The 27,503-nt window shown below is 43.5% G+C and overlaps 1 protein-coding gene and 1 long non-coding RNA gene across 3 annotated transcripts in view; one reads left to right on the forward strand and one right to left on the reverse strand.

Annotated features, from left to right (window-relative positions):
• The first annotated feature begins 1,193 nt into the window (after window positions 1-1,193).
• Window positions 1,194-7,513, forward strand: LOC115108961 (uncharacterized). 2 transcript variants are annotated; one of them, XR_003860442.2, is made up of 5 exons: window positions 1,194-2,646; window positions 5,645-6,075; window positions 6,301-6,332; window positions 6,828-6,961; window positions 7,149-7,513. It is a non-coding gene; the product is annotated as an uncharacterized LOC115108961 (long non-coding RNA). The 2 variants fall into 2 exon arrangements; XR_003860443.2 differs by having other exon boundaries at window positions 1,195-2,646; window positions 6,881-6,961.
• Window positions 7,514-16,436: 8,923 nt separating this feature from the next.
• The window catches only part of LOC115109552 (diphosphoinositol polyphosphate phosphohydrolase 3-beta-like), a 39,343-nt gene continuing 28,276 nt past the window's right edge, over window positions 16,437-27,503 (reverse strand). Inside the window, exon 5 of the mRNA XM_029634557.2 lies at window positions 16,437-18,129. Coding sequence (XP_029490417.1) covers window positions 17,891-18,129 — 239 coding nt within the window. The 3' untranslated portion in view covers window positions 16,437-17,890. The remainder of the gene's footprint in view (window positions 18,130-27,503) is intronic.

Genomic DNA, 27,503 nt, shown 5'->3' on the forward strand with positions numbered 1-27,503 from the left:
GGGGGTCTGTATAACAAGCGGCAACAGTGAGAGACTTATTTCTGGAAAGGTGGATTTTTAAAAGTAGAAGTTTAGGCACAGACCTGGATAGCAAGAAAATCCCCCCCCCCAACATAAACAAGAGATAAGAATAACAAATAATTAAAGAGCAGCAGTAAATAACAATAGCGTGGTTATATACAGGGGGTACCAGTACAGAGTCGATGTGCGGGGGCACCGGTGTCAAGGTAATTGAGGTAATATGTACATGTAGGTAGAGTTATTTAAGTAGCTATGCATAGATAATAACAGAGATAGCAGCAGCGTTCTGGGGGGGAATGCAAATAGTCTGGGTAGCCATTTGATTAGCTATTCAGGAGTCTGGCTTGGAGGTAGAAGCTATTTAGGAGCCTCTTGGACCTAGACTTGACGCTCCGGTACCGCTTGCCGTGCGGTAGCAGAGAGAACAGTCTATGACTAGGGTGGCTGGAGTCTTTGACAATTTTTAGGGCCTTCCTCTGACACCGCCTGGTGTAGAGTTCCTGGATGGCAGGAAGCTTGACCCCAGCGATGTACTGGACCGTACCCACTACACTACCCTGTAGTGTCTTGCGGTCAGAGGCCGAGCAGTTGCCCTACCAGGCAGTGACGCAACCCGTCAGGATGCTCTCGATGGTGCAGCTGTAAAACCGTTCTGCGAACCCATGCCAAATATTTTCAGTCTCCTGAGGGGGAATAGGTTTTGTCGTGCCCTCTTCACAACTGTCTTGGTGTGCTTGCACCATGTTAGTTTGTTGGTGATGTGGACGCCAAGGATCTTGAATCTCACAACCTGCTTCACTACAGCCCCGTCAATGAGAATGGAGGCTTGCTCGGTCCTTCTTTTTTCCTGTAGTCCACATTCATCTCATTTGTCTTGATCATGTTGAGGGAGAGGTTGTTGTCCTTGCACCACACGGTCAGGTCTCTGCAAATTGGAGTGGGTCTTGGGTTTCTGGGATAATGGTGTGGATGTGAGCCATGACCAGCCTTTCAAAGCCTTTCATGGCTACAGACGTGAGTGCTCGGGTCGGTAATCATTTAGGCAGGTTACCTTAGTGTTCTTGGGCACAGGGATTATGGTGGTCTGCTTGAAACATGTTGGTATTACAGACTCAGACAGGGAGAGGTTGAAAATGTCAGTGAAGACACTTGCCAGTTGGTCAGTGCATGCTCGGAGTACACATCCTGGTAATCCGTCTGGCCCTGTGGCCTTGTGAATGTTGACCTGTTTGAAAGTTTTTCTCACATCGGCTGCGGAGAGCATGATCACACAGTCGTCCGGAACAGCTGATGCTCTCATGCATGTTTCAGTATTACTTTCATTGAAGCGAGCAGAGAAGTTATTTAGCTCATCTGGTAGGCTCGTGTCACTGGGAAGCTCTCGGCTGTGCTTCCCTTTGTAGTCTGTAATAGTTTGCAAGCCCTGCCACATCTGACGAGCGTCGGCTCCAGTGTAGTACGATTCGATCTTACTCCTGTATTGATGCTTTGCCTGTTTGATGGTTAGTCGGAGAGCATAGCGGGATTTCTTCTAAACTTCTGGGTTAGAGTCCCGCTCCTTGAAAGGGGCAGCTCTACCCTTTAGAATAGTGTGAATGTTGCCTGTAATCCATGGCTTCTGGTTGGGGAATGTACGTACAGTCACTGTGGGGATGACGTCCTTGATCCACTTATTGATAAAGCCTATGACTGATGTGGTGAACTCCTCAATGCCATCGGAAGAATCCCGGAACATAATCCAGTCTGTGCTAGCAAAGCAGTCCTGTAGTTTAGCATCTGCTTCATCTGACCACTTTTTTATAGACCGAGTCACTGGTGCTTCCTGCTTTAATTTTTGCTTGTAAGCAGGAATCAGGAGGATAGAATTAGATTTGCCAAATGGAGGGCGAGGGAGAGCGTTGTACGCATCTTTGTTTGTGGAGCAAAGGTGGTCTAGATTTTTTTCCCTCTGGTTGCACATTTAACATGCTGATAGAAATGAGGTAAAACTGATTTAAGTGTTCCTGCATTAAAGTCCCCAGCCACTAGGAGTGCCACTTCTGGATGAGCGCTTTCCTGTTTGCTTATTGAGCGTGGTTTTAGTGCCAACATCGGTCTGTGTTTTGGTATGTAGACAGCTATGGCAAATAAAGATGAAAACTCTCAAGGTAGATAGTGTGGTCATGAGATACTCTACCTCAGGCAAAACCTAGAGACTTCCTTAGACATTGTCCACCAGCTGTTGTTCACATATATGCATAGGCCCCGCCCCATGTCTTACCAGAGGCTGCTGTTCTGTCCTGCTGATGGAGTGTATAACCTGCCAGCTGTATGTTCTTAATGTCGTCGTTCAGCCACGGCTCAGTGAAACATAAGATTTTACCGTTTTTAATGTCCCGTTGGTAGGATATACATGATTTCAGTTCGTCCCATTTATTTTCCAGCAATTGAACATTAGCTAGCAGGATGGAAGGTAAGGGCAGATTATCCACTCGTCGCCTGATCCTCACAAGGCACCCGGATCTTTTTCCACTAAATTTCCATTTCCTTCTCCAGCGAATCCCGGGGATCTCGGCCTGGTCGGGTGTTTGTTGTAGTATATCCCTCCTCTCTGAAGAAGAAGAAGAACTCTTCGTCCAGTTTGAGGTGAGCAATGATGTCCAGAAGCTCTTTTCGGTCATAAGAGACGGTAGCAGCAACATTATCGCCATTGCAACATATTGTATCGAATGGTAGGAGGCTACAGTAGTCTACAATAACATAGAATTAATAGGCTACTTGATGGCCAACAGATGCGAATGTATCATTCTTCATATTTAATATCAGTTTCATTGTGGACTTTTCCCCATGATTCCTGTGTACACTTACATGCGGTAAATGCTGCGTACCGCTTAGTCCGCCCAGAGTGGCTTGCTTGTGGGCGTGCTGGCAGCATGTGGCAGCATATAACAGCAGTTCTGTTGTGCATCAATAAGGTCTGGTTATTAAATGGGTAAATAGTTTAATCCGTTCTCCATTTCATTAATGTATTCACCGGTAAATAGTCATAATGCTCTAAACTGCTCTCGTGACAAACAAACTTTGCTTCCCTGTTTCCAATCATCCACATAGCTGGGAGAACCTATTCAAGTACTGTAAGTAAATATATTTCGAAAATGAAGGGCCTCCCGGGTGGCGCAGTGGTTAAGGGCGCTGTACTGCAGGGCCAGCTGTGCCATCAGAGTCCCTGGGTTCGCGCCCAGGCTCTGTCGTAACCGGCCGTGGGGCGACGCACAATTGGCCTAGCGTCGCCCGGGTTAGGGAGGGCTTGGTCGGTAGGGGTGTCCTTGTCTCATCGCGCACCAGCGACTCCTGTGGCGGGCTGGGCGCAGTGTGCGCCTAGCCAAGGTGGCCAGGTGCACAGTGTTTCCTCCGGTGCATTGGTGCGGCTGGCTTCCGGGTTGGATGCGCACTGTGTTAAGAAGCAGTGCGGCTTGGTTGGGTTGTGTATCGGAGGACGCATGACTTTCAACCTTCGTCTCTCCCGAGCCCGTACGGGAGTTGTAGCGATGAGACAAGATAGTAGCTACTACAACAATTGGATACCACGAAATTGGGGAGAAAAAGGGGTAAAAATAAATATTAAATCAAATATATATATATATTTCGAAAATGTAAAAATGTAGTCGTGGCCAAAAGGTTTGAGAATGACACAAATATTAATTTCCACAAAGTTTGCTGCTTCAGTGTCTTTAGAAATGTTTGTCAGATGTTACTATGGAATACTGAAGTATAATTACAAGCATTTCATAAGTGTCAAAGGCTTTTATTGACAATTACATGAAGTTGATGCAAAGAGTCAATATTTGCAGTGTTGACCTTTCGTTTTCAAGACCTCTGCAATCCGCCCTGGCATGCTGTCAATTTACTTCTGGGCCACATCCTGACTGATGGCAGCCCATTCTTGCATAATCATTGCTTGGAGTTTGTCAGAATTTCTGGGGTTTTGTTTGTCCACCCACCTCTTGAGGATTGACCACAAATTCTCAATGGGATTAAGGTCTGGGGAGTTTCCTGGCCATGGACCCAAAATATCGATGTTTTGTTCCCCGAGCCACTTAGTTATCACTTTTGCCTTATGGCAAGGTGCTCCATCATGCTGGAAAAGGCATTGTTCGTCAACAAACTGTTCCTGGATGGTTGAGAGAAGTTGCTCTCGGAGGATGTGTTGGTACCATGCTTTATTCATCGCTGTGTTCTTAAGCAAAATTGAAAGTGAGCCCACTCCCTTGGCGGAGAAGCAACCCCACACATGAATGGTCTCAGGATGCTTTACTGTTGGCATGACACAGGCCTGATGGTAGCGCTCACCTTGTCTTCTCCAGACAAGCTTTTTTCCGGATGCCCCATACAATCGGAAAGGGGATTCATCAGAGAAAATGACTTTACCCCAGTCCTCAGCAGTCCAATCCCTGTACCTTTTGCAGAATATCAGTCTGTCCTTGATGTTTTTCCTGGAGAGAAGTGGCTTCTTTGCTGCCCTTCTTTACACCAGGCCATCCTCCAAAAGTCTTGGCCTCACTGTGCGTGCAGGAAGAGCAATGATTCCAAGCACCACCCTCCTTTTGAAGCTTCCAGTCTGTTATTCGAACTCCATCAGCATGATAGAGTGATCTCCAGCCTTGTCCTCGTCAACACTCACACCTGTGTTAACGAGAGAATCACTGACATGATGTCAACTGGTCCTTTTGTGGCAGGGTTGAAATGCAGTGGAAATGCTTTTTGGGGGATTTGGTTAATTTGCATGGCAAAGAGGGACTTTGCAATTAATTTCAATTCATCTGACCACTCTTCATAACATTCTGGAGTATATGCAAATTGCCATCATACAAACTGAGGCACCAGACTTTGTGAAAATTAATGTTTGTGTCATCCTCAAAACTTTTGGCCACGACTGTATTATTAACTAGCTACAGTACAGGCTAACTCAAATTAACTGCTAACATAGCTAGCTAGCTAGCTAGACAACTTTATAGCTGGCTAGCTAAGTGAATTAAATGTCACCAGCAACCTAACTTCATTTTAGCTAGCTATCTTGATGTATTTATCATTGTAAGGTAGCTGGCTAACAGCCATGGAAGCGAGTGAAAGGATAGCAGCTCCAACTGTCAAAGAAGAGAAAGAGTAGGCTATTCTGGATAGGCCAGGTACTTTTGTGTAGTTCCACTCCCTAGAAAGAAGTGAGGACAGAGGTAATAGTAGCATAATATTCAGTGATGTCTAATTTGAGTATAATGAATTTGTCACGCCCTGAGCTTTTTATGTCTCTATTTTGGTTTGGTCAGGGTGTGATTTGGGTGGGCATTCTATGTTCCTTTTTCTATGTTTTTGTATTTCTTTGTTTTGGCCGGTATGGTTCTCAATCAGGGACAGCTGTCTATTGTCGTCTCTGATTGGGAACCATACTTTTTCCCACAGGGTTTTTGTGGTGGGTATTTGTTTTCTGTATAGTTTAGTTTCCTTACAGAACTGTTCATTTTTCTCTTTGTTATTTTTGTTCAAGTGTTCTGATTTAATAAAATATCATCAACACGTACCACGCTGCGCTTTGGTCCAGTCATTTACAGGAAGAGGATATTTACAGAATTCTGTTTCTTGTCCTCAGACACGGAAAGCTGTGACGGCCTGTATGCAGATGAAGAGCCGTGGTTCTCAGTCTGGTCCTGGGAACTCAAAGGGGTGTACATGTTTGTTTTTTGCTTTAGCTTCAAGTGGTATTTATGTATTCATTTGTGATGCTATCCTTGATACGATCCTGCATTTGTCACATGCTATACATGCACATGTGTGTGCTCATGCATCTATCTATCCAATGTTATCATGATTTGTTTTAAGATATATTATAGTGTAGTAATCCACAATAACCTGGTGATGTAAAAGTCTAATAATTACATTATCTTCCATATTCCTACAGATATCTTGCAACTGGAGATTCCATCAAAACGATTGCCTACAGTTACCGTGTAGGGCACTGCACGGTTGGGTGACCAGGACCATCTGAGACTGCCTCGTGGGGGAATTCACATTGCAATAAGAGTATTCTTCCATTTACTTAGCTATGTCAACTGCAGTTATTCAAATCCAATTTTCTTGCCCTTCGACTGTACAAAAACAGGCTCTTTTAAGAGTCACCCATATTGGAAAAATATAGAACAATTAGACACCCTACAACCCACACCTACATTGTATCAATCTGATTGATGTATTGTGTTGTTCAGTAAGCAGGCTCAGGTGTATAACTGTGGCTCCTTCTACCTTCAGAGAATAGGCAAGAGGACCAACCATGGAGAATGGTAAGACACTCCATTATTTATATTTATGTAACTACGCTTTATTGTTTGTTCTTGTGTGTCTATGCATGTTTTTCAATATAAAATACTCTGCATCCACTCAGTGTGGACACAAGGTGAGGTCACACACACAGATTACTGTTGAACACTCTCTTTAACTACCTTATTTTCTCAATGACAGTCTCTCCTTCACTTCATCCCTCTCCCCCTTCTCCCTAAATCCTCTAGGTTATATCGGCTGTCGGCTGTGTGATCTGAGTGGGCATTCTATGTTGTGTGTCTAGTTTGTCTGTTTCTGTGTTTGGCCTGATATGGTTCTCAATCAGAGGCAGGTGTTAGTCATTGTCTCTGATTGGGAACCATATTTAGGTAGCCTGTTTGGTGTTGGGTTTTGTGGGTGATTGTCTCCTGTGTCAGTATTTGTACCACACGGGACTGTTTCGGGTTTTCACGGTTCTTGTTTTTGTAGTTTATTCATGTATAGTTTCTTTATTAAAGAACCATGAATTATAACCACGCTGCATTTTGGTCCGCCTCTCCTTCGACGGAAGAATCCCGTGACATCGGCTGTATCTGTGACCCTCTCCCACTTCTGAACTGCCTGACACATAGAGAGCACAGCATGATCAGAGGTGAGAGGTCACTTGGTCGGGTCAACAGGAAGTAAGGAGATTCTTTACATTGAAATACAGATGTAGATGTCCCAGAGTTAATGATCCAAGGTCAGTTTTGCATTTCACGTCCTGATGATTATGATGACTGACAGTGTTAGAATTTTAAAAAAAACTTAAAATCTCTCTCCATCTGTCTCATCTGCAGGTATCTTTTGATGTGAGAGGATGACAACTCCCAACCCTCGGGCCAACGGTGGGGGCCCAATGCTTGGGTAGGAGACCGCGCTAGAGACACTTATGTAATTGTGATGACCTTAGAGACTATGGAGTTTAGTTGCACTGCATTTCATTAATCATTATGCTGTCTTCTCTGTTCTTATCTCTTTCCCTTTCTGTCTTTTACACTAGTTCTCATACCTCTCTCCCCACCTCTTTCTTCCTCTGTTTTTATGATGCACACCAGATGTGCATTGAAGTACAGATTGAACTTGTTTTTATAATATTACAATTATAGTATTCATAATGTATGTATTTATATCACTTGGATAATGAACTTCTTTCAGTAAAACTTTTCACATTCTCTACTGGAATTGGTTCATATTCTTTAATAGTTGAAATCAAGTCTCTCATTTGATGAAATACTACACCTATCATTTGTCCTCAGATCAGTGCAGATGAATTTAATTAGATATTGAGATTAACCTGTTTTAGAGAATTTACATGGTGCATAGGAAGTGTAGTGTACTGTTTTTTAAAATTCTGGTTCTGTATATATGATTTACAAATCAGCCTTTAACTAGTTAAATCATGTGTTCTAGTCTATCAAAATACAATTTTATTGGTCACGTACACATATTTGGCAGATGTTATTTCAGTTGTAGTGAAATGCTTGTGTTCCTTGCTCCAACAGTGCAGTAGTATCTAGCAATACGCACACATCTAAAAGTAAAAGAATGGAATTAAGAAATCTATAAATATTAGAACGAGCAATGTCGGAGTGGCATTGAATAAAATACAGTAGAATAGAATACAGTATATACATATGAAATGAGTAAAGCAGTATGTAAACATTGTTAAAGTGACTAGTGTTCCATTATTAAAGTGATCAGTGATTTCATGTCTATGTACATAGGGCAGCAGCCTCTAAGGTGCAGGGTTAAGTAACCAGGTGGAAGCTATTTAACATTCTGATTGCCATGAGACAGAAGCAGTTTTTCAGTCTCTTGGTCCCAGCTTTCATGCACCTATACTGACCTTGCCTTCTGGATGATAGCAGGGTAAACAGGCCGTGGCTTGGGTGGTTGATGTCCTTGATGATCTTTTTGGCCTTCCTGTGACATCGGGTGCTGTAGGTGTCCTGGAGGGCAGGCAGTGTGCCCCCGGTGATGCGTTGGGCAGACCGCACCACCCTCTGGAGAGCCCTGTGTTTGCGGGCGGTGCAGTTGCCGTACCAGGTGGTGATACAGCCCGACAGGATGCTCTCAATTGTGTATCTGTAAAGATTTGTGAGGGTCTTAGGTGCCAAGCTGAATTTCTTCAGCTTCCTGAGGTTGAAGAGGAGTTTTTTGCACCTTCTTCACCACACTGTATGTGTGGGTGGACCATTCAAGATTGTCAGTGACGTGTACGCTGAGGAATTTAAAACTTTCCACCTTCTCCACTGCGGTCCCGTTGATGTGGATAGGCCCGTGCTCCCTCTGCTGTTTCCTGAAGTCCACGATCAGCTCCTTCATTTTGTTGACGTTGAGGGAGAGTTATTTTCCTGGCACCACTCTCCCAGGGCCCTCACCTCCTCCCTGTAGGCTGTGTCATCATTGTTTGTAATCAGGCCTACTACTGTTGTGTCATCTGCTGAGTTGCAGAGTGAGAATGTGTAACCATTGATGTCCCAGAACCAGGATTGGTATACACTCTCGAAGTGTATAATAGTAATACATACACGCAGACACAGCATCATTCAAAGACTGGAGTTTAGACTCCTGCTATTGGATATGACTTAAAAATAATGTCTCACAGACATTCATAATTGAACCGCACCTTTATTTTTTCAAGGTCGTGCATTATCATTGAATATATCCAATGTATAGGCTACAGTGTGGTGACCTGTTTTGAGCCCCACCTGTTTAGCTAAGAACATTTTTTTGTGTTGCTGTTTTGCACACCATTTTGGCATTAATACGTGTCACATCAGTTTGCAAACAATGTAAAACATTTAAATCATTGAGTTAATAAAGCCGCATACCACATGGTCTCTTTTTTAATTTCTTGAGAAAGGCAGCTCCAAAATGCTGGTGTTTCAGCCTAGCTCAGTGCTTTCTGTGGTGGTGGGGCAGCCAGCGGGGAATATGGAGCGTAGGAGTTGGTAATGTTTTCTAGTTGCGCTGTGATTGGCTCTGTTCTGTCACTCATGGGGACACTACGTCACTGCAAAATCTACAGGTAGAGCTGGAAAATTGAAGCCCCTTGGGTGCTGCTATAGAGTTATATTAGAAGTGCCCTTCCAAGAAGGCTCAAGGTCATTGCCCACAGATAAAATTACGTCAATTCATGTTATATGTACCTTAGCTTTGATCATGTCAACATCATACTTTCAAAATCTTAGCTAGCAAGCTAACAGTCATCATGAATCAAGTTGACAATCTACTGGCAAATCCTTGTCATATGAAGACGAAATTATAGATAAAACGTAATGGTGCTTATCGGCCATTGGACATAAACCTTAAACAAGTTGGAAATCACAAATTCAACAATGAGTGGTTTGGAAGGAATCAGTGGGTAACTGCAAGCCTTGCAAAGCAATCACTAGCCTGCAATTCAGTGGAGTGGGTGTGTGGTCCAAGTATTGGTTTAAGGGTCTCTGTCAATCCAGCATGACTTCTGCCGTGTTCAAAACAACTGGAAATTCTGAACTGGGAAATCTCAGACTTCATTGAGTTCAAGAACACATGGAATTCCAAGTCGGGAACTCTGGCCTCTTTCTAGAGCTCCGACATGAAGATCACTGACGTCATGATTCAACCGTGTTTTTTCAGCGTTCCCAGTTGTCTTGAAAGCACCATAAATCCAGAGAATGCCTGACTTTGATGACAAAGTTTGATGACAAACTTTCCCCACGAAGGACCATCGCTCCACCTTCCTGTTCAAGTGAGCACAGCACAACAAGGTGAGTCCAAAAATGTATTGTATGCTGCTGCATAAATGATGTAATATGCCAGGGAGATATGTATACTGTAGCTAAGAAAGTAATACTTAGTGTATGTTGTGTAGTAAGCTGTTAGTAGCCCATGTGCCTCACCCTAATCATTTGGTCCCTTTCCCCCTCATAATTTGTAGCCTGTAGTCTGTTTTAGAAAAACGTTATCGAATATTGTAAGGGCTTTCATTGTCTGCTTATATGACCCCTTTATTTATCCTACAGTTCTGACTTGATGTACAAGGAGAACACTGTTAGAACGGCCCATGTTCTGAATTCTGTCACTGTATTTCAAAAGTGCTGACCAAATAGTTATATTGACTACGTCCGTCTTAGCTCGTTCGTTAATGTCTTAATCAAAATTACGGATGGCCTCTTATCCGCTTGTCCTCCCCTTATGCCATAGTTTGTACATCTCGATTGTCAGTAGAAACCACATTCGTTTAAGCAAGTCAGCCTTATCAGCTATGTTTTTTTAAGGCAATAATTGAGGTTGAATGACGGGTATCGCTGTGTAGCAGTGGTAAGGATTCACTTCATGGTGCTGAAAAGAAAGCTCTGCTGTTGGGATAGCTTTGTGAAAGCCCTAACAGGTTGTGGGCACCGTTTGTCACCGTTATAGTGCAATTAATGTATTGTTTAGTGTTGTGTTGTGGCTTTGCTGGCATGCATCCCACCATTTATTTGTTTTTGTTTTGCTCCACCAAGATTTACATGCCAAAATTGCCACTGTATGTATATATGACTTGTGTCCTTGGCACAATAAAGTTCTATTATATTCTACACAATCCGTAGGCTTCATTGATGCCATTCAGACTGTCTTGAAGTCGATACAACCTGAAACATTTCCTCTTTATTCTCTAAATATTGCCACTTTTTAAAGTACCATTATGCACCACCTATCGCCGTTTATTTATTTTTTCTCTTCACTTGGCCCTAATACTCTTCCGTATTTTGCTATTAGTCAGCGTTCAGCAGGGTTTTTTGTGGCTGTTCAAACGCACACATTTCTTTCTTGAGGCTTGACAAAGTTCGGTAGCCGAAGTCTACGCCCCTTCGTTGGTGATCAACCTGATCTCAGAGCATTTTCTATTATTCTGTACGTATATCTGAGACAATCCATTTAGTATAATATGTTACGTTTGGTATAGGTACATAGGACCGATGGTTACTTAAAGTGAACGTCTAGCAACCCAAAAGTTGTGATTTTGACAACGACACAGACAACTTTAGCATTTTAGCTAATTAGCAACTTTTCAACTACTTTAACTGTTATTCGTAACATATATGAAAAGGGTGATGGACATCCACAAATTAATACATATGAGACGTAAAATATCATACTAAATGAAGTGTTTCAGATTTTCATACAGAATAATATGAATGTTCTGAGACTAGGTTGCGGTGATTGGTCAACAGTAGGGATTCCTCGATGAAGTGGCAACAGCAGACAAGAGATCCCGGGGGTCGTCCCCTAAATTCTTTATTTTTTTCCATTTTATGCATTTCCTGCAATTCTGCATAATGACATTACTTATTATCCCTATCTTGAGGGGTTTATGGAGGGGTATTTTGAAAACACATAATAAGTGGGCAGGGCCGGTGCTATGGGTGGGCCCTAGGGGCCCTGGCCCGTCCTACTGTACCTCCTTGCCTGTCCATATAAAATATTGAATTGTTGATCAATTATTTTACCGACACGCGCCCCGACAGAAAGAAGCATCAATCTCAGATAAAGTATGGGAGCAAACGAAACAGCGCCCCTCTGTCTTCATAAGTGTAGATCAGGTATTTGATGCTGTCTGCACAAACTTTTTCTGGCCAGACAGCATCAGATACATGGGCTACATTTTGTAAGACAGTGCAGTGTTTTAGCAGAGAGGCAAAGCGAGAGGGCTCACTCTCACAAAATCTGTCATGAATAAGCCCAATGAGATTCTATGGGCATAATATGATTGTCGCCTGTATCCCCGCCTTTGGGACAACTACTCGCATTGCTAGGGCAGAGACATGAGCATCTCGTCATTATATACAGATTTCTGGTTTCAGCAACTTGTGAATTAGAAAGGAAAGTTGGCGGGTGCACAGTGTTCGGATGCTGGCTTCCCCTAAACTAAATGTATGTTTGGCCAAACATATTATATTATGTTATATTATTATATTATTACTACTGTCTAAATAAAGTAATTCAAAATACTTTACCAGAGAGCTTGACTTTACCAGAGAGCTTTACTTTACCAGAGAGCTTGACTTTACCAGAGAGCCACAGAGGATAGTTAGTTCATTTTTTTAAAAGCCTGGGTTTCACTGTTGGTTTGTGGGTGTTTGTTTCCGTGTGTGTGTTTGTCGCCACACGGTACAGTTTCGGTTTGTAGATTTCACGTTATCGTTTATTGTTTTTGTTCGAGTGTTCATTTGTCATTATTAAAAAACATCATGGACACTTACCACGCTGCATCTTGGTCCGAGCCTTACGATCTGCCGTTACAACATGTGCTTGCGCAGGTGCCTGAGAGCTAGGACTGAGCCAAGGGTTAACATAATGTGCAGGTATGTCTTTTATTTTGTCCGAATTATGTTCTGTATCATTTTACTTTTGTATGTATGGTGTGCTGTTGTGCATTTAATGTGTGCACGCAGCACCTGTTATTTCCTTTTGGCGCTCTTTTGCCTGACCTTCGGCTAGCAAGGTGCCTGAGAGCTAGGACTGCGCCAAGGGTTAACATAATGTGTGTTGTCACTTCGTGTGCAGGGCAAATAAAAAATCATTCAACTAGCAGACCTCCAGTTGTGGCAGCGTCCTAATTAAAAGTACACAACGCAGAACGAACCATGTTACATCCACACCCTTCTGTTGTTGGGGTTGTTGTGTCTTTGGCTATGCCGGATTAAGTGGTATGATATGCTATTCTATAACATAATTTATCCGTAATTAATTATTATTATCTGATTGAGCTAATCATGTAAATGTAATTAACTAGAGAGTCGGGCACCACAAAATAATATTTATAGAGCTGTTATCTTCCGAATAAACTCTTAAAGACCTAGTAATATTTTACATCAATAGCAGTCAATATTAATCGTCATCTTAATTCAGTCTCATCTGAAAGTTGTAAATTGTTGTAAATCTGCACAAACCCTGACTAACAATACAAAATTGGGTTAAATTATTTATTTAATAAATACCTAACTAATCACACAGAATTACACATACACATAATTAATCAACTTGATTACAAATTACGTCATAAAGGAAAACGTCCCTAGCGGGCTGAACAGATATGACAGCTGGTTACACAAAAGAAAAGGGGCTGGATTTGAGTGAAAGAGCGGGAAGACTGAGGAACAAAGGGCGAAGCTGTGCTATCGTAAATACAGTATCTTGTGCATTCTAAATTACCGCCCATTTGGAAAAGGAAAATGCAATAAATATTTACTCTGAGCTGCGCTTCGGTAGGTTGGTGGTAGATGGAAGGCCGTGTTGCCCAACCGAGTCAATTGTCCTTTGAAGAATGTCTCTGCTGGTAAATTGGAAAACGTTGTAGTAACGTCATTTTGTGGTAGATGGGATACTCTGTCTGTTCCATCCTAACCCTCATTTGTATCTGCTGTTACTAACTCAATGGCTAGGAGGTATCACTTCTGTAGTGAGTAAGAGTTCAAAGTTCATACCATTCGCAACCAAAGCTCACGCTGATGTTGGCTATCTGAACCAATCTGACATCAGACCGTCGTCCTCACATCCTCGGAGCAGGAGGTTACATTGTCGTCAAGGCTTTATATAGCAAAGGAGAGGAGGGTGTGTTTAAAACACTCGTTTTATAGCCCATGTCCCTTCACAGCGGCGGACCACTGATTGAGCAGAGCTCTACCTTATGAAAACCCAAATCTCACATTTTAGAAGCTAAAATTACATTTCATCCCATCACGAATAATTTCATATTCAAACATTTAAATTGAACAACAGTTCCATGTGAATCCGATAACTCTGATGTGTAGACTTTCCACTGTAGAGTTTGTCATCTTATCATTGATGAGAATGTCTCAGATGACAACCGAACTGACATCATATTCATTAAGTACCACCGCATATGTTCAATTGGTCGGATTACCAGAATATAGTTCATTTCCCCCCCACCTTCTGATGTTCCCAGAATCTCTATGTTAACCAAAGAGGTTTGTAAATGTAACATCAGTAGGGTAGAGAGAGGAAAAAGGGGAAAAGAGGTATTTATGACTGTCATAAACCTACCCCCAGGCCAACGTCATGACAGGGTTTTCCCACACAATTTCAACACAGAATACCTGCTTTTTAACATACTTATTTAAAAAAAGAAGATGAGTTGGAGGCCAGTACGTTGCAATAAACTTTAGTTAACTATTCATAGAATATATTTATGAAAGAATACATATCAGAGCAGTCAGCGTTGCACATCGGGACACACAACTGCAACGTGTTTTGACTTCTAGTCTTCCTTCTTTTGTAAATATGTTATGTTAATAGTTCACTAAAGTTTATTGAAGCATACTGGCTGCCTACTCTTCTTCTTTCTTGGATTACCTGTCATATAGGGGCTTACCTTCCCACTGCCCTTGTCTCACCTAACATACTTAAACATTTTTAGAAGGAAAACTATTTCACTCATATTTCATAGAAATTTGGAAACACTTGGACTTTAAAGGTTGGGTAAAAACACAAATAACAGCTTTAAACTGTGTAATTGATCAATGCACCATCATATCAGGCTCTTAATGCTTAAATAGAATATGGATGAATAAGATATTTGGCTACAAAGTGCCATGTCTTACTGATCTCTACAGTTACTGGCAAGCTACAGTGGCTTGCTTAGCTAACAAACTAGCTACGTCGGTCGCTGTGCGCATGACCAGAATGACACATCAATGAGCATTCGAAGGCGCACCCCATTTATATTTGAAAATTGAGAAAGAGGACTTGGATTGTTTTTTGTGTGCAAAGTGGACCGTTAAAGCACATTTCCTGCAATTCTCTACATTTTGCTATTGCTTATGACGTGTTCATATGCTATCTGGGGGGCCCCGGACCGGTTCTAAATATTGGAGGGGGACATGCCCCACCATCCCCCATGGCAATTTCGCCTATGGTATGCGGACACCTTTAAAGGGAGACTCAGCAAAATGATGTTGCCACAAATAGCACGACAGATATTGAGATGATTGAGATGCAAGACTTGGCTCTCACACGGTCACACACAGTCTATGCGCAAGCGCACAGATTTGATTCATTGCTGTTAAATCGTGGGAGCCACAAGACTAAAAACAGCGGAGAAGTTTACCCTCGTGCTTCACCACTCTTAGCTGTTGCGGAAATGTACCCACTATTTTGTTTACTTTGTCCATCTATGTCATATCGCTGAGTCTACCTTTAACTCATTTGGGGAAGTTTGTAATGGACTATGATGGCGAGTGTCAAAGATACTATAAGAAAGGATAAAGTTGGGTTTTTGAGCTAGTGCTCAATTGACTCCCATTCACTCCTTCAAAGAGTGCACTCCTTGACCCAGAATGCACCACGCGGACCATTGACTCACTGGACACCATCCAACTCTGACACCAATTTAGCAAATGGTGGGAGTGAGCAAGCATCACAATGTGGCCGTCACCCATTGTTACACAACAGCTCCCCTGTTTATTAACATGTTGCTTTCTTGAACGCAACCCTTTCATGACCCTGCTGAGGTAATAGTTGTGATAGGCTCAAAAATTTGCAGGAGGTGGTACATGAGTTCGATTGACAGATGGAGGAAAAAGAAAGGGAAATGAGTGGACTTCCTAGGATTTTGGAAAATACCTTGAGAATTAGTCATGTCCAAATGAAGTGCAAAATGAATTAAAAAGCAAAGCTAAAATCAAATTTTTCCATATCAGTAATATTAGTACCGCAAAGATCCTTGGAATTTGCTGACTGAAAAGCTCAGACAAAATCAAAAAGTGATCACAAGACACATTATGTGCTAATAATAAATAAATTAATACATTCAAGTCAGACCAGCCCCTGCCCAGACAGAAACTATAATGCTTGTAGACATGCCAGACCACTGCATTCCTTGATAGCACTTCGCCTTTCTTCTGCCACCATCCTTATAGTAGACTCTTGGTGGTCTATAGAATGGAATATCTTACAACGAGAGCAATGCCTCTGAAGGATAGTTGACGTTTGAAAACTTGGGTGTTACATTTGACTAAAACATTTAATAAACACACAAGCTATAATAGTCTACTTTGAGAAACTCAATCATCAAAAACATAGTCCAGTTTTGATATTTAAACACAGTATCTTTATTTAAGAACGAGAGTGAAGAGCAGAGAACACATTATGGGTACACATTTGTGTACACATGCAGTTGTGTAACCCTCAATCACTTTGATTGGAAAGATAAAATAACTAACACATGCTATTTTATAATAGCATCAGTTTTTGATCCTTTCAGTTACATGTCAAAGCCAGAGCTGCCAGAGCAGATATTCTTGTGTATCCTCTGTCCTGTTTAAATACTCAAAATTCTAATGATTAATGGCGGCGGCCATTAATAATGTACATATCAAAAAATGTAATCCTCACATACATTCTAAATACAATGCAAAAGCATCATAGTCTCCTTGACAATCAGCTCAAGGCACAAGCCCTCTCAAACCTTTCTATGACAATATATTTCTCCTCCAGCAAAAAAATAGCCTGGTCAAGCAGACTGACCGATGTACTCACATTTTTTTTTTTTTTAATTGTCAAGTGAAACTAAATGTGAGCTATCACACAATTAGGCTGGTTTCACCAGGCTAGTAAAAGTATCTGTGCTAAAATGATCTGTTTTCCCTCCCAGTGCCCACATTCACATCTTATGAATTTGACACACATTACAACAGGTTACTATGGCTGTTAAGACACTTGATAGGACTCTGTTCTGTGTTCCGTTTGAAAGACATGTCAGTCACAGGCCTTTATGCTTTCACTAGTCAATCATGCAGGCCGACACAGAAAAATATCCCTGTAAGTTATATTAGAGCCCTCACAGAAAAATATCAATGTAACTTGGAATATGTTCCCACTTAAAACATTTTCCCACTCAAAACATATTTGTTAAAACCATTATTGGGCTTTTGTTCTTGCGCAATACTGTGTGGTTGTAGATAAGCAAACAGTCTTTTAAATGATCCAGTTTCTAGGCCAAAGCTGCTCTTTCAAACTCACTATGTAAACTAGAAAACAGCTCATAAGGACATGGAAATGGTGCTACTTATTACTATACAACTATAAGCAGTAGGAAATGGGAAACTAAAAATTAGATATCACTTAACCAAATAAGTTATTTACTTGTTCAACAGGAGATATCTCTATGACATGTACTTTGGCAGTGAAGAGATAAAGTTATGAGACTCACTTAAACTAAACAGCAATTGGGGTTTTGGCATAAAGGACATGAGCCTTTCTAGAGCGAACACTACCTTCTATTGGCCTACCAGAGCTACTTCCCATAGAAAGCAGTTCACCAAAGGGCTGCATTGACCAAAGAACGTAGTAGACTGACTTTATGGAATCAAAATGTAGAATAAGAATAACTTGAAACAAAAGACCTCTGACTCTGAGGTTGATGTCATTCTGATGATAGAAAGCCAAACATGACCACAAGGAGTTGGCAAGATGGCAGAAACAGACTGGCACCTAGGCTAGGTCCTCTTATGATGCTGGTTCCTTTGATTTGATTGCGATGTCTTTCCTATCTGTTGACCAAGGGTGGTCCTCTATCTGTCCCCTGTGTGGAGGTGACGTAGTGAGGGGCTTTGTCGTCCGTCAGGGGGGAGACCCAGGTGTTGCCATTGGTGGGGTCACAACAGGTAGAGCTGCAGGTGGGGTTACAGGTGACTGTGAGTCGGTGCAGGTACTCCGCATGGACAGGCTTGTGGCACTGCAACACCTGGATAGCCTCGTCGATCTTGAACCACTTCCGTTTCCTACCTGAAATAGGTAGCATAGAGAAATAGGTAGCAGAGAGAGGGGGGGGGGACTGAGAGAGAGGTCAGATGAGGGCTGTATTAAAGACCCAATGCAGCCATTTTTTATCATGATATCAAAACATTTCTGCTTAATGATCAAGCACCTTACTGTGATTGAAAACAAACAAAACAGCTTTATTTTTCATTTGGGGGTAGATCAGATTTAATATTGCAGATATATAAGACTACCACCCCTCCCCTATATGGAGTAAACTAATAGACAACACTTAGGCTTCTACTTTCAGCTTATACATACTATACACATTTTACAGACACAGTATATTTTACAATAGTTACATTTTCCTTGTTTTTAGTCCCATCCTTCAGCTAACCTCAACCCATCCCATCTATCTCTGAAGACCATCCAGTTTTGATTTCTATTAGCCATATATTTTTCAACTCTGCATTTTCACAAAAGTTCTGAAACTATATACATTTTACATATGTAACAGTATAACTTTAGACCGTCCCCTCGCCCATACCCGGGCGCGAACCAGGGACCCTCTGCACACATCAACAACAGTCACCCACGAAGCATCGTTACCCATCGCTCCACAAAAGCTGCGGCCCTTGCAGAGCAAGGGGAACTACTACTTCAAGGTCTCAGAGCAAGTGACGTCACCGATTGAAACGCTATTTAGAGCACACCGCTAACTAGGCTAGCCGTTTTACATCCGTTACACATACACAGTATATTTTACAACAGTTATCTTATTTTTAATCCCACCCTTCAGCTCCACTCAACCCGTCCCATCTATCTCTGAACACCATGCAGTTTTGCTTTCTATTTTACATATATTTAAAAAAAATGTGCTGTGATGTTTCACAAAAGTTTGGAACCTTGGAACTCAAAATTGAACTCAGGTGCATCCTGTTTCCATTGATCATCCTTGAGACATTTCTACAACTTGATTGAAGTCCACCTGTGGTAAATTCAATCATAGGACAAGATTTGGAAAGGCACACATCTGTCTATGTAAGGTCCCAAGCCATGAGGTCGAAGGAATTGTCCGTAGAGCTCAGAGACAGGATTGTGTCGGGCACAGATCTGGGGAAGGGTACCAAGAACACAATATTCTTAAATGGAAGAAGTTTGGAATCACCAAGACTCTTCCTAGAGCTGGCCACCCAGCCAAACTGAGCAATTTGGGGAGAAGGGCCTTGGTCAGAGAGGTGAACAAGAACCTGATGGTCACTCTGTCATAGCTGCAAAGTTCCTCTGTGGAGATGGGAGAACCTTCCAGAAGTACAACGATCCCTGCACCACTCCACCAATCATGCCTTTCTGGTAGAGTGGCCAGATGGAAGCCACTCCCCAGTAAAAGGCACATGACAAAAAGTCAAGGGGTTTGAATACTTTCCGAATGCACTGTATATAACATTCTATTGTTTGCAAGAATTTTGTATAATAACGTAAATTGAAAAATAAAGTTTTGAATCCAGTGTTGTTTTGTGTATCAGTTCATGAACCATATGTCACGGAATCGGTACATCGAACATCTCCACCAATCAGGCCTTTATGGTGGAGTGGCCAGATGGAAGCCACACTTCAGGAAAAGGCACATGACAGCCCGCTTGGAGTTTGCCAAAAAGCACCTAAAGGACTCTCAGACCATGAGAAATAAGATTCTCTGGTCTGATGAAACCAAGATTAAACTCTTTGGCCTGAATGCCAAGAGCCACATCTGGAAGAAACCTGGCACCACCCCTACGGTGAAGCATGGTCGCGGCAGCATCATGCTGTGGGGATGTTTTTCAGCTGTGGGGATGCTTGTTCAGCTCCAGAACGCTCAGGACCTCAGACTGGGGTGAAGGTTCACCTTCCAACAGTACAATGACCCTAAGCACATAGCCAAGACAACGCTGGAGTGGCTTCGGGACAAGACTCTGAATATCCTTGAGGGGCCCAGCCAAAGCCCGGACTTGAACCGCATCAAACATTTCTGGAGAGGCCTGAAAATAGCTGTGCAGCGACACTCCTCATCCAACCTGACAGAATTTGAGAGGATCTGCAGAGAAGTGGAGAAACTCCCCAAATACAGGTGTGCCAAAGAATGTAGGGTCATACCCAAGAAGACTCGAGGCAGTAGTCGCTGCCAAAGGTGCTTCAACAAAATACTGAGTAAAGGGTATGAATCATTATGTAAATGTGATAAAATATACATTTGCAAAAATGTCTAAAACCCCCTTTTTTTTACATTATGGGGTACTGTGTGTAGATTGAGGGGGGAAAAATCAATTTAATTCATTTTAGAATAAGGCTGTAATGTAACACAATGTGGAAAAAGTCAAGGGGGTTGAGTATTTTATGAATGCACTGTATATAACATTTTATTTGTTGCAAGAATTCTGTATAATAACTTAAATTGAAGAACTAAGTTTTGTATCCAGCATTGTTTTGTGTATCAGTTCATGAACAATATGTCATGGAATCGGGACATTGAAAATCTTTTCCCAACTATTTTACAATCTATATGGCACAGCTGGCAATTTTTTGGTCCTTAAATGGAACTGGTATACTTTTTTGAATGAATCAGAATTTCTCACTTTCTCCCCCTTCCATTTTTGCGCTAATGCCGCAATTAGTTGGTTGTAATTTTGAGCAATGCCTGCCATCAAGGTAAAGGGTGGCTACTTTGAAGAATCTCAAATATCAAATATATTTGGATTAGTTTAACACTTTTTTGGTAACTACATGATTCCATATGTGTTATTTCATTGTTTTGATGTCTTCAAGATTATTCTACAATGTAGAACATTTTTTAAATAAAGAACAACCCTTGAATGAGTAAGTGTGTCCAAACTTTTGACTGGTACTGTACATATAGAAACATTTTTAAAAACCTGTTTTTGCTTTTTCATCATGGGGTGTTTGTAGATTAATGAGGGGGATAAAAACAATTTAATCAATTTTAGAATAAGGCTGTAATATAACAAAATGTGGAAAAAGGTAAGGGGTCTGAAAAATTTAAAAAGCACTGAATGTGCTTCTTGTTGGACTTCCCCATACAAACATTTATTTGAAAACAGTGACTAAACCTCTGTAGTCCTTTACACATTATCCTCACCCCTAAACACCAATCAGCTCTGACATTTTTTTACATTAATGCTGCTGAATGTTGTGAACTTTAGTAGGATTAGACATTTCTGTCATTCATCCTGTCGAGAGCTTCTGGTCAGCGGGGTGGTGGCACCGGGATCCTCATCTCTCCCAAGTGGTCATTCTCTCTTTCCCCCCTTACCCATCTGTCTATCGCCTCCTTTGAATTCCATGCTGTCACAGTTACCAGCCCTTTCAAGCTTAACATCCTTATCATTTATCGCCCTCCAGGTTCCCTCGGAGAGTTCATCAATGAGCTTGATGCCTTGATAAGCTCCTTTCCTGAGGACGGCTCACCTCTCACAGTTCTGGGCGACTTTAACCTCCCCACGTCTACCTTTGACTCATTCCTCTCTGCCTCCTTCTTTCCACTCCTCTCCTCTTTTGACCTCACCCTCTCACCTTCCCCCTACTCACAAGGCAGGCAATACGCTCGACCTCATCTTTACTAGATGCTGTTCCTCCACTAACCTCATTGCAACTCCCTCCAAGTAAAAGACCACTACCTTGTATCCTTTTCCCTCTCGCTCTCATCCAACACTTCCCACACTGCCCCTACTCGGATGGTATCGCGCCGTCCCAACCTTCGCTCTCTCTCCCCCGCTACTCTCTCCTCTTCCATCCTATCATCTCTTCCCTCTGCTCAAACCTTCTCCAACCTATCTCCTGATCCTGCCTCCTCAACCCTCCTCTCCTCCCTTTCTGCATCCTTTGACTCTCTATGTCCCCTATCCTCCAGGCCGGCTCGGTCCTCCCCTCCCGCTCCGTGGCTCCACTCATTCGAGCTCACAGAACAGGGTCCGGGCAGCCGGCGGAAATGGAGGAAAACTCGCCTCCCTGCAGACCTGGCATCCTTTCACTCCCTCCTCTCTACATTTTCCTCCTCTGTCTCTGCTGCTAAAGCCACTTTCTACCACTCTAAATTCCAAGCATCTGCCTCTAACCCTAGGAAGCTCTTTGCCACCTTCTCCTCCCTCTTGAATCCTCCTCCCCCTCCCCCCTCCTCCCTCTCTGCAGATGACCTCAACCATTTTGAAAAGAAGGTCGACGACATCCGATCCTCGTTTGCTAAGTCAAAACACCCTGGTTCTGCTCACACTGCCCTACCCTGTGCTCTGACCTCTTTCTCCCCTCTCTCTCCAGATGACATCTCGCGTCTTGTGACGGCCGGCAGCCCAACAACCTGCCCGCTTGACCCTATCCCCTCCTCTCTTCTCCAGACCATCTCCGGTGACCTTCTCCCTTACCTCACCTCGCCATCAACTCATCCCTGACCGCTGGCTACGTCCCTCCCGTCTTCAAGAGAGCGAAGAGTTGCACCCCTTCTGAAAAAACCTACACTGATCCCTCCGATGTCAACAACTACAGACCAGTATCCCTTCTTTCTTTTCTCTCCAAAACCCTTGAACGTGCCGTCCTTGGCCAGCTCTCCCGCTATCTCTCTCAGAATGACCTTCTTGATCCAAATCAGTCAGGTTTCAAGACTAGTCATTCAACTGAGACTGCTCTTCTCTGTATCACGGAGGCGCTCCGCACTGCTAAAGCTAACTCTCTCTCCTCTGCTCTCATCCTTCTAGACCTATCGGCTGCCTTCGATACTGTGAACCATCAGATCCTCCTCTCCACCCTCTCCGAGTTGGGCATCTCCGGCGCGGCCCACGCTTGGATTGCGCCCTACCTGACAGGTCGCTCCTACCAGGTGGCGTGGCGAGAATCCGTCTCCTCACCACGTGCTCTCACCACTGGTGTCCCCCAGGGCTCTGTTCTAGGCCCTCTCCTATTCTCGCTATACACCAAGTCACTTGGCTCTGTCATAACCTCACATGGTCTCTCCTATCACGTCACCCCGCTCCTCCGCTCTCTCCACTGGCTTCCAGTTGAAGCTCGCATCCGCTACAAGACCATGGTGCTTGCCTACGGAGCTGTGAGGGGAACGGCACCTCAGTACCTCCAGGCTCTGATCAGGCCCTACACCCAAACAAGGGCTCTGCGTTCATCCACCTCTGGCCTGCTCGCCTCCCTACCACTGAGGAAAAGTTCCCGCGCAGCCCAGTCAAAACTGTTTGCTCTGGCCCCCAATGGTGGAACAAACTCCCTCACGACGCCAGGACAGCGGAGTCAATCACCACCTTCCGGAGACACCTGAAACCCCACCTCTTTCAGGAATACCTAGGATAGGATAAAGTAATCCTTCTCACCCCCTTAAAAGATTTAGATGCACTATTGTAAAGTGGCTGTTCCACTGGATGTCTTAAGGTGAACGCACCAATTTGTAAGTCGCTCTGGATAAGAGCGTCTGCTAAATGACTTAAATGTAAATGTTAAATGTCTATCATTGCTATGCAGACGACACACAATTAATCTTCTCCTTTCCCCCTTCTGCGACCAGGTGGCGAATCGCATCTCTGCATGTCTGGCAGACATATCAGTGTGGATGACGGATCATCACCTGCAAGCTGAACCTCGGCAAGACGGAGCTGCTCTTCCTCCCGGGAAGGACTGCCCGTTCCATGATCTCGCCATCACGGTTGACAACTCCATTGTGTCCTCGTCCCAGAGCGCTAAGAACCTTGGCGTGATCCTGGACAACACCCTGTCGTTTCAAATAACATCAAGTTCCTTAGGTTCATGCTCTACAACATCCGCAGAGACACGACCCTGCCTCACAGGAAGCGGCGCAGGTCCTAATCCAGGCACTTGTCATCTCCCGTCTGGATTACTGCAACTCGCTGTTGGCTGGGCTCCCTGCCTGTGCCATTAAACCCTACAACTCATCCAGAACGCCGCAGCCCGTCTGGTGTTCAACCTTCCCAAGTTCTCTCACGTCACCCCGCTCCTCCGCTCTCTCCACTGGCTTCCAGTTGAAGCTCGCATCCGCTACAAGACCATGGTGCTTTTACGGAGCTGTGAGAACGGCACCTCACTACCTCCAGGCTCTGATCAGGCCCTACACCCAAACAAGGGCACTGCGTTCATCCACCTCTGGCCTGCTCGCCTCCCTACCACTGAGGAAGTACAGTTCCCGCTCAGCCCAGTCAAAACTGTTCGCTGCTCTGGCCCCCAATGGTGGAACAAACTCCCTCACGTACGCCAGGACAGCGGAGTCAATCACCACCTTCCGGAGACACCTGAAACCCCACCTCTTTAAGGAATACCTAGGATAGGATAAAGTAATCCTTCTCCCCCCTTAAAAGACCTAGATGCACTATTGTAAAGTGGCTGTTCCACTGGATGTCATAAGGTGAAAGCACCAATTTGTAAGTCGCTCTGGATAAGAGCGTCTGCTAAATGACTTAAATGTAAATGTAATGTAAATGTGTTTATGAAGCCATCACCTCGGCTTCCAACCAAAGCCTCTGTATAATGCGTTCCCATAAAAAACATCTGTCCGGTTAACTATCAGTTATTTATACAGCTCTTAAAAACCACTTTCTCCTGCCGTCCAATTGCTACACATATATTATCATTCAAGTATTTTGCAAAAGGCCCTCAAGTGCCCTCTGACATTAAAATGGGATACTGAGGGGGAGTAGTGTGTGTGTGTGTGGGGGGGATACACTGACCCCTGAGGTAGCGCTAGCGCTAGCCCTGGAGGAGCAGGTGAGTGTAACTTGTAAGACAAGCCCACAAATGTAGAACCTGATCGGGCACAGTCACAGGCCTTGTATAGGGCAAGAGAGGACAGAGGGAGGGGCCACAGCGCAGTGACTTGAAAACAACTGTGCACATCAAAGGCGGAAAGTGGCAATTTTAGGCCCTTTATAGACCTACTGTATACATGCCTCCTGTAAGATCTTATGATCCATGCACCATACATGACACAGAACATCTTGGTGTCATTATACTCCTTATATGTCTATATTCTGAAATACAACTTTTCACATTCTTTTATTTATCATAAAGAATATTAATATGTTAAATTAATTAATTGGAAAATGTGCATATGTTCTTTTTTTTTTGTTGAATTTTTCCCCCTTTTTCTCCCCAATTTCGTGGTATCCAATTGTTGTAGTAGCTACTATCTTGTCTCATCGCTACAACTCCCGTACGGGCTCGGGAGAGACGAAGGTTGAAAGTCATGCGTCCTCCGATACACAACCCAACCAAGCCGCACTGCTTCTTAACACAGTGCGCATCCAACCCGGAAGCCAGCCGCACCAATGCGCACACTGCACCCAGCCCGCCACAGGAGTCGCTGGTGCGCGATGAGACAAGGACACCCCTACCGACCAAGCCCTCCCTAACCCGGGCGACGCTAGGCCAATTGTGCGTCGCCCCACGGACCTCCCGGTCGCGGCCGGTTACGACAGAGCCTGGGCGCGAACCCAGGGACTCTGATGGCACAGCTGGCGCTGCAGTACAGCGCCCTTAACCACTGCGCCACCCGGGAGGCCCTAAATGTGTATATGTTCGAGCACACGGGTCATAAGATCTTACAAACTCACTTTCATCACTATTTTCTCTAAAATGTTTGTGATACAAATGTAAAAAGCATGTCAAATGTAACTCCTCTCAATTAAGTTTCTATGTGAGAATTGGCAGAACAATCTGACATACCAAAAATATTTCCTGCTCCCGTTGGTGTGGAATTGCCCCACTGGCTACAGCCTCCTAAACAATTATGGTGATCATTTTTCAACTACAGTGCTGTGTAGAATGTGTCTAGTTAGTGTGGTGTTTTCTCCTGTACAATATTTACTTGACAGTCATTTGCACAGATACCACATAGTTACTGAACATGGAAATTGTCTTCATGGAAATAACACACATATACAAGCAACTTTTTAAAAACACAATTTGGCCAGTTTCATCTCATTATAATTTGATACAATTTGATTGACCTTTTATAGATATACAAACTAAGTTTCAAAACATAAGTGAACATTAAATACTGTACAGTCGTGGACAAAAGTTTTGAATGACACAAATATACATTTTCACAAAGTCTGCTGCCTCAGTTTGTATAATGGCAATTTGCATATACTCCAGAATGTTATGAAGAGTGATCAGATGAATTGAAATTAATTGCAAAGTCCCTATTTTCCAATGCAAATGAACTGAATCCCCCAAAAACATTTCCACTGCATTTCAGCCCTGCCACAAAAGGACCAGCTGACATCATGTCAGTGATTCTCTCGTTAACACAGGTGTGAGTGTTGACGAGGACAAGGCTGGAGATCACTCTATCATGCTGATTGAGTTCGAATAACAGACTGGACGCTTCAAAAGGAGGGTGGTGCTTGGAATCATTGTTCTTCCTCTGTCAATCATGGTTACCTGCAAGGAAACACGTGCCGTCATCATTGCTTTGCACAAAAAGGGCTTCACAGGCAAGGATATTGATGCCAGTAAGATTGCACCCAAATCAACCATATATCGGATCATCAAGAACCTCAAGGAGAGCGGTTCAATTGTTGGATTCAGGGCACCTAAGAAAGTCCAGCAAGCACCAGGACTGTCTCCTAAAGTTGATTCAGTAGCGGGATCAGGGCACCACAAGTACAGAGCTTGCTCAGGAATGGCAGCAGGCAGGTGTGAGTGCATCTGCATGCACAGTGATGCGAAGACTTTTGGAGGATGGCCTGGTGTCAAGGGCAGCAAAGAAGCCACTTCTCTCCTGGAAAAACATCAGGGACAGATTGATATTCTGCAAAAGGTACAGGGGTAAAGTCATTTTCTCTGATGAATCCCCTTTCCGCTTGTATGGGGCATCCGGAAAAAAGCTTGTCCGGAGAAGACAAGGTGAGCGCTACCATCAGTCCTGTGTCATGCCAACAGTAAAGCATCCCGAGCCCATTCATGTGTGGGGTTGCTTCTCAGCCAAGGGAGTGGGCTCACTCACAATTTTGCCTAATAACACAGCCATGAATAAAGAATGGCACCAACACATCCTCCGAGAGCAACTTCTCCCAACCATCCAGGAACAGTTTGGTGATGAACAAGGCCTTTTCCAGCATGATGGAGCACCTTGCCATACGGCAAAAGTGATAACTAAGTGGCCCGGGGAACAAAATATCGATATTTTGGGTCCATGGCCAGGAAACTCCCCAGACCTTAATCCCATTGAGAACTTGTGGTCAATCCTCAAGAGGTGGGTGGACAAACAAAAACCCAGAAATTCTGACAAACTCCAAGCATTGATCATGCAAGAATGGGCTGCCATCAGTCAGGATGTGGCCCAGAAGTTAATTGACAGCATGCCAGGGCAGATTGCAGAGGTCTTGAAAAAGAAGGGT

The sequence above is a fragment of the Oncorhynchus nerka genome, linkage group LG25 (assembly GCF_034236695.1).
Source record: "Oncorhynchus nerka isolate Pitt River linkage group LG25, Oner_Uvic_2.0, whole genome shotgun sequence".
Lineage (NCBI taxonomy): Eukaryota > Metazoa > Chordata > Actinopteri > Salmoniformes > Salmonidae > Oncorhynchus > Oncorhynchus nerka.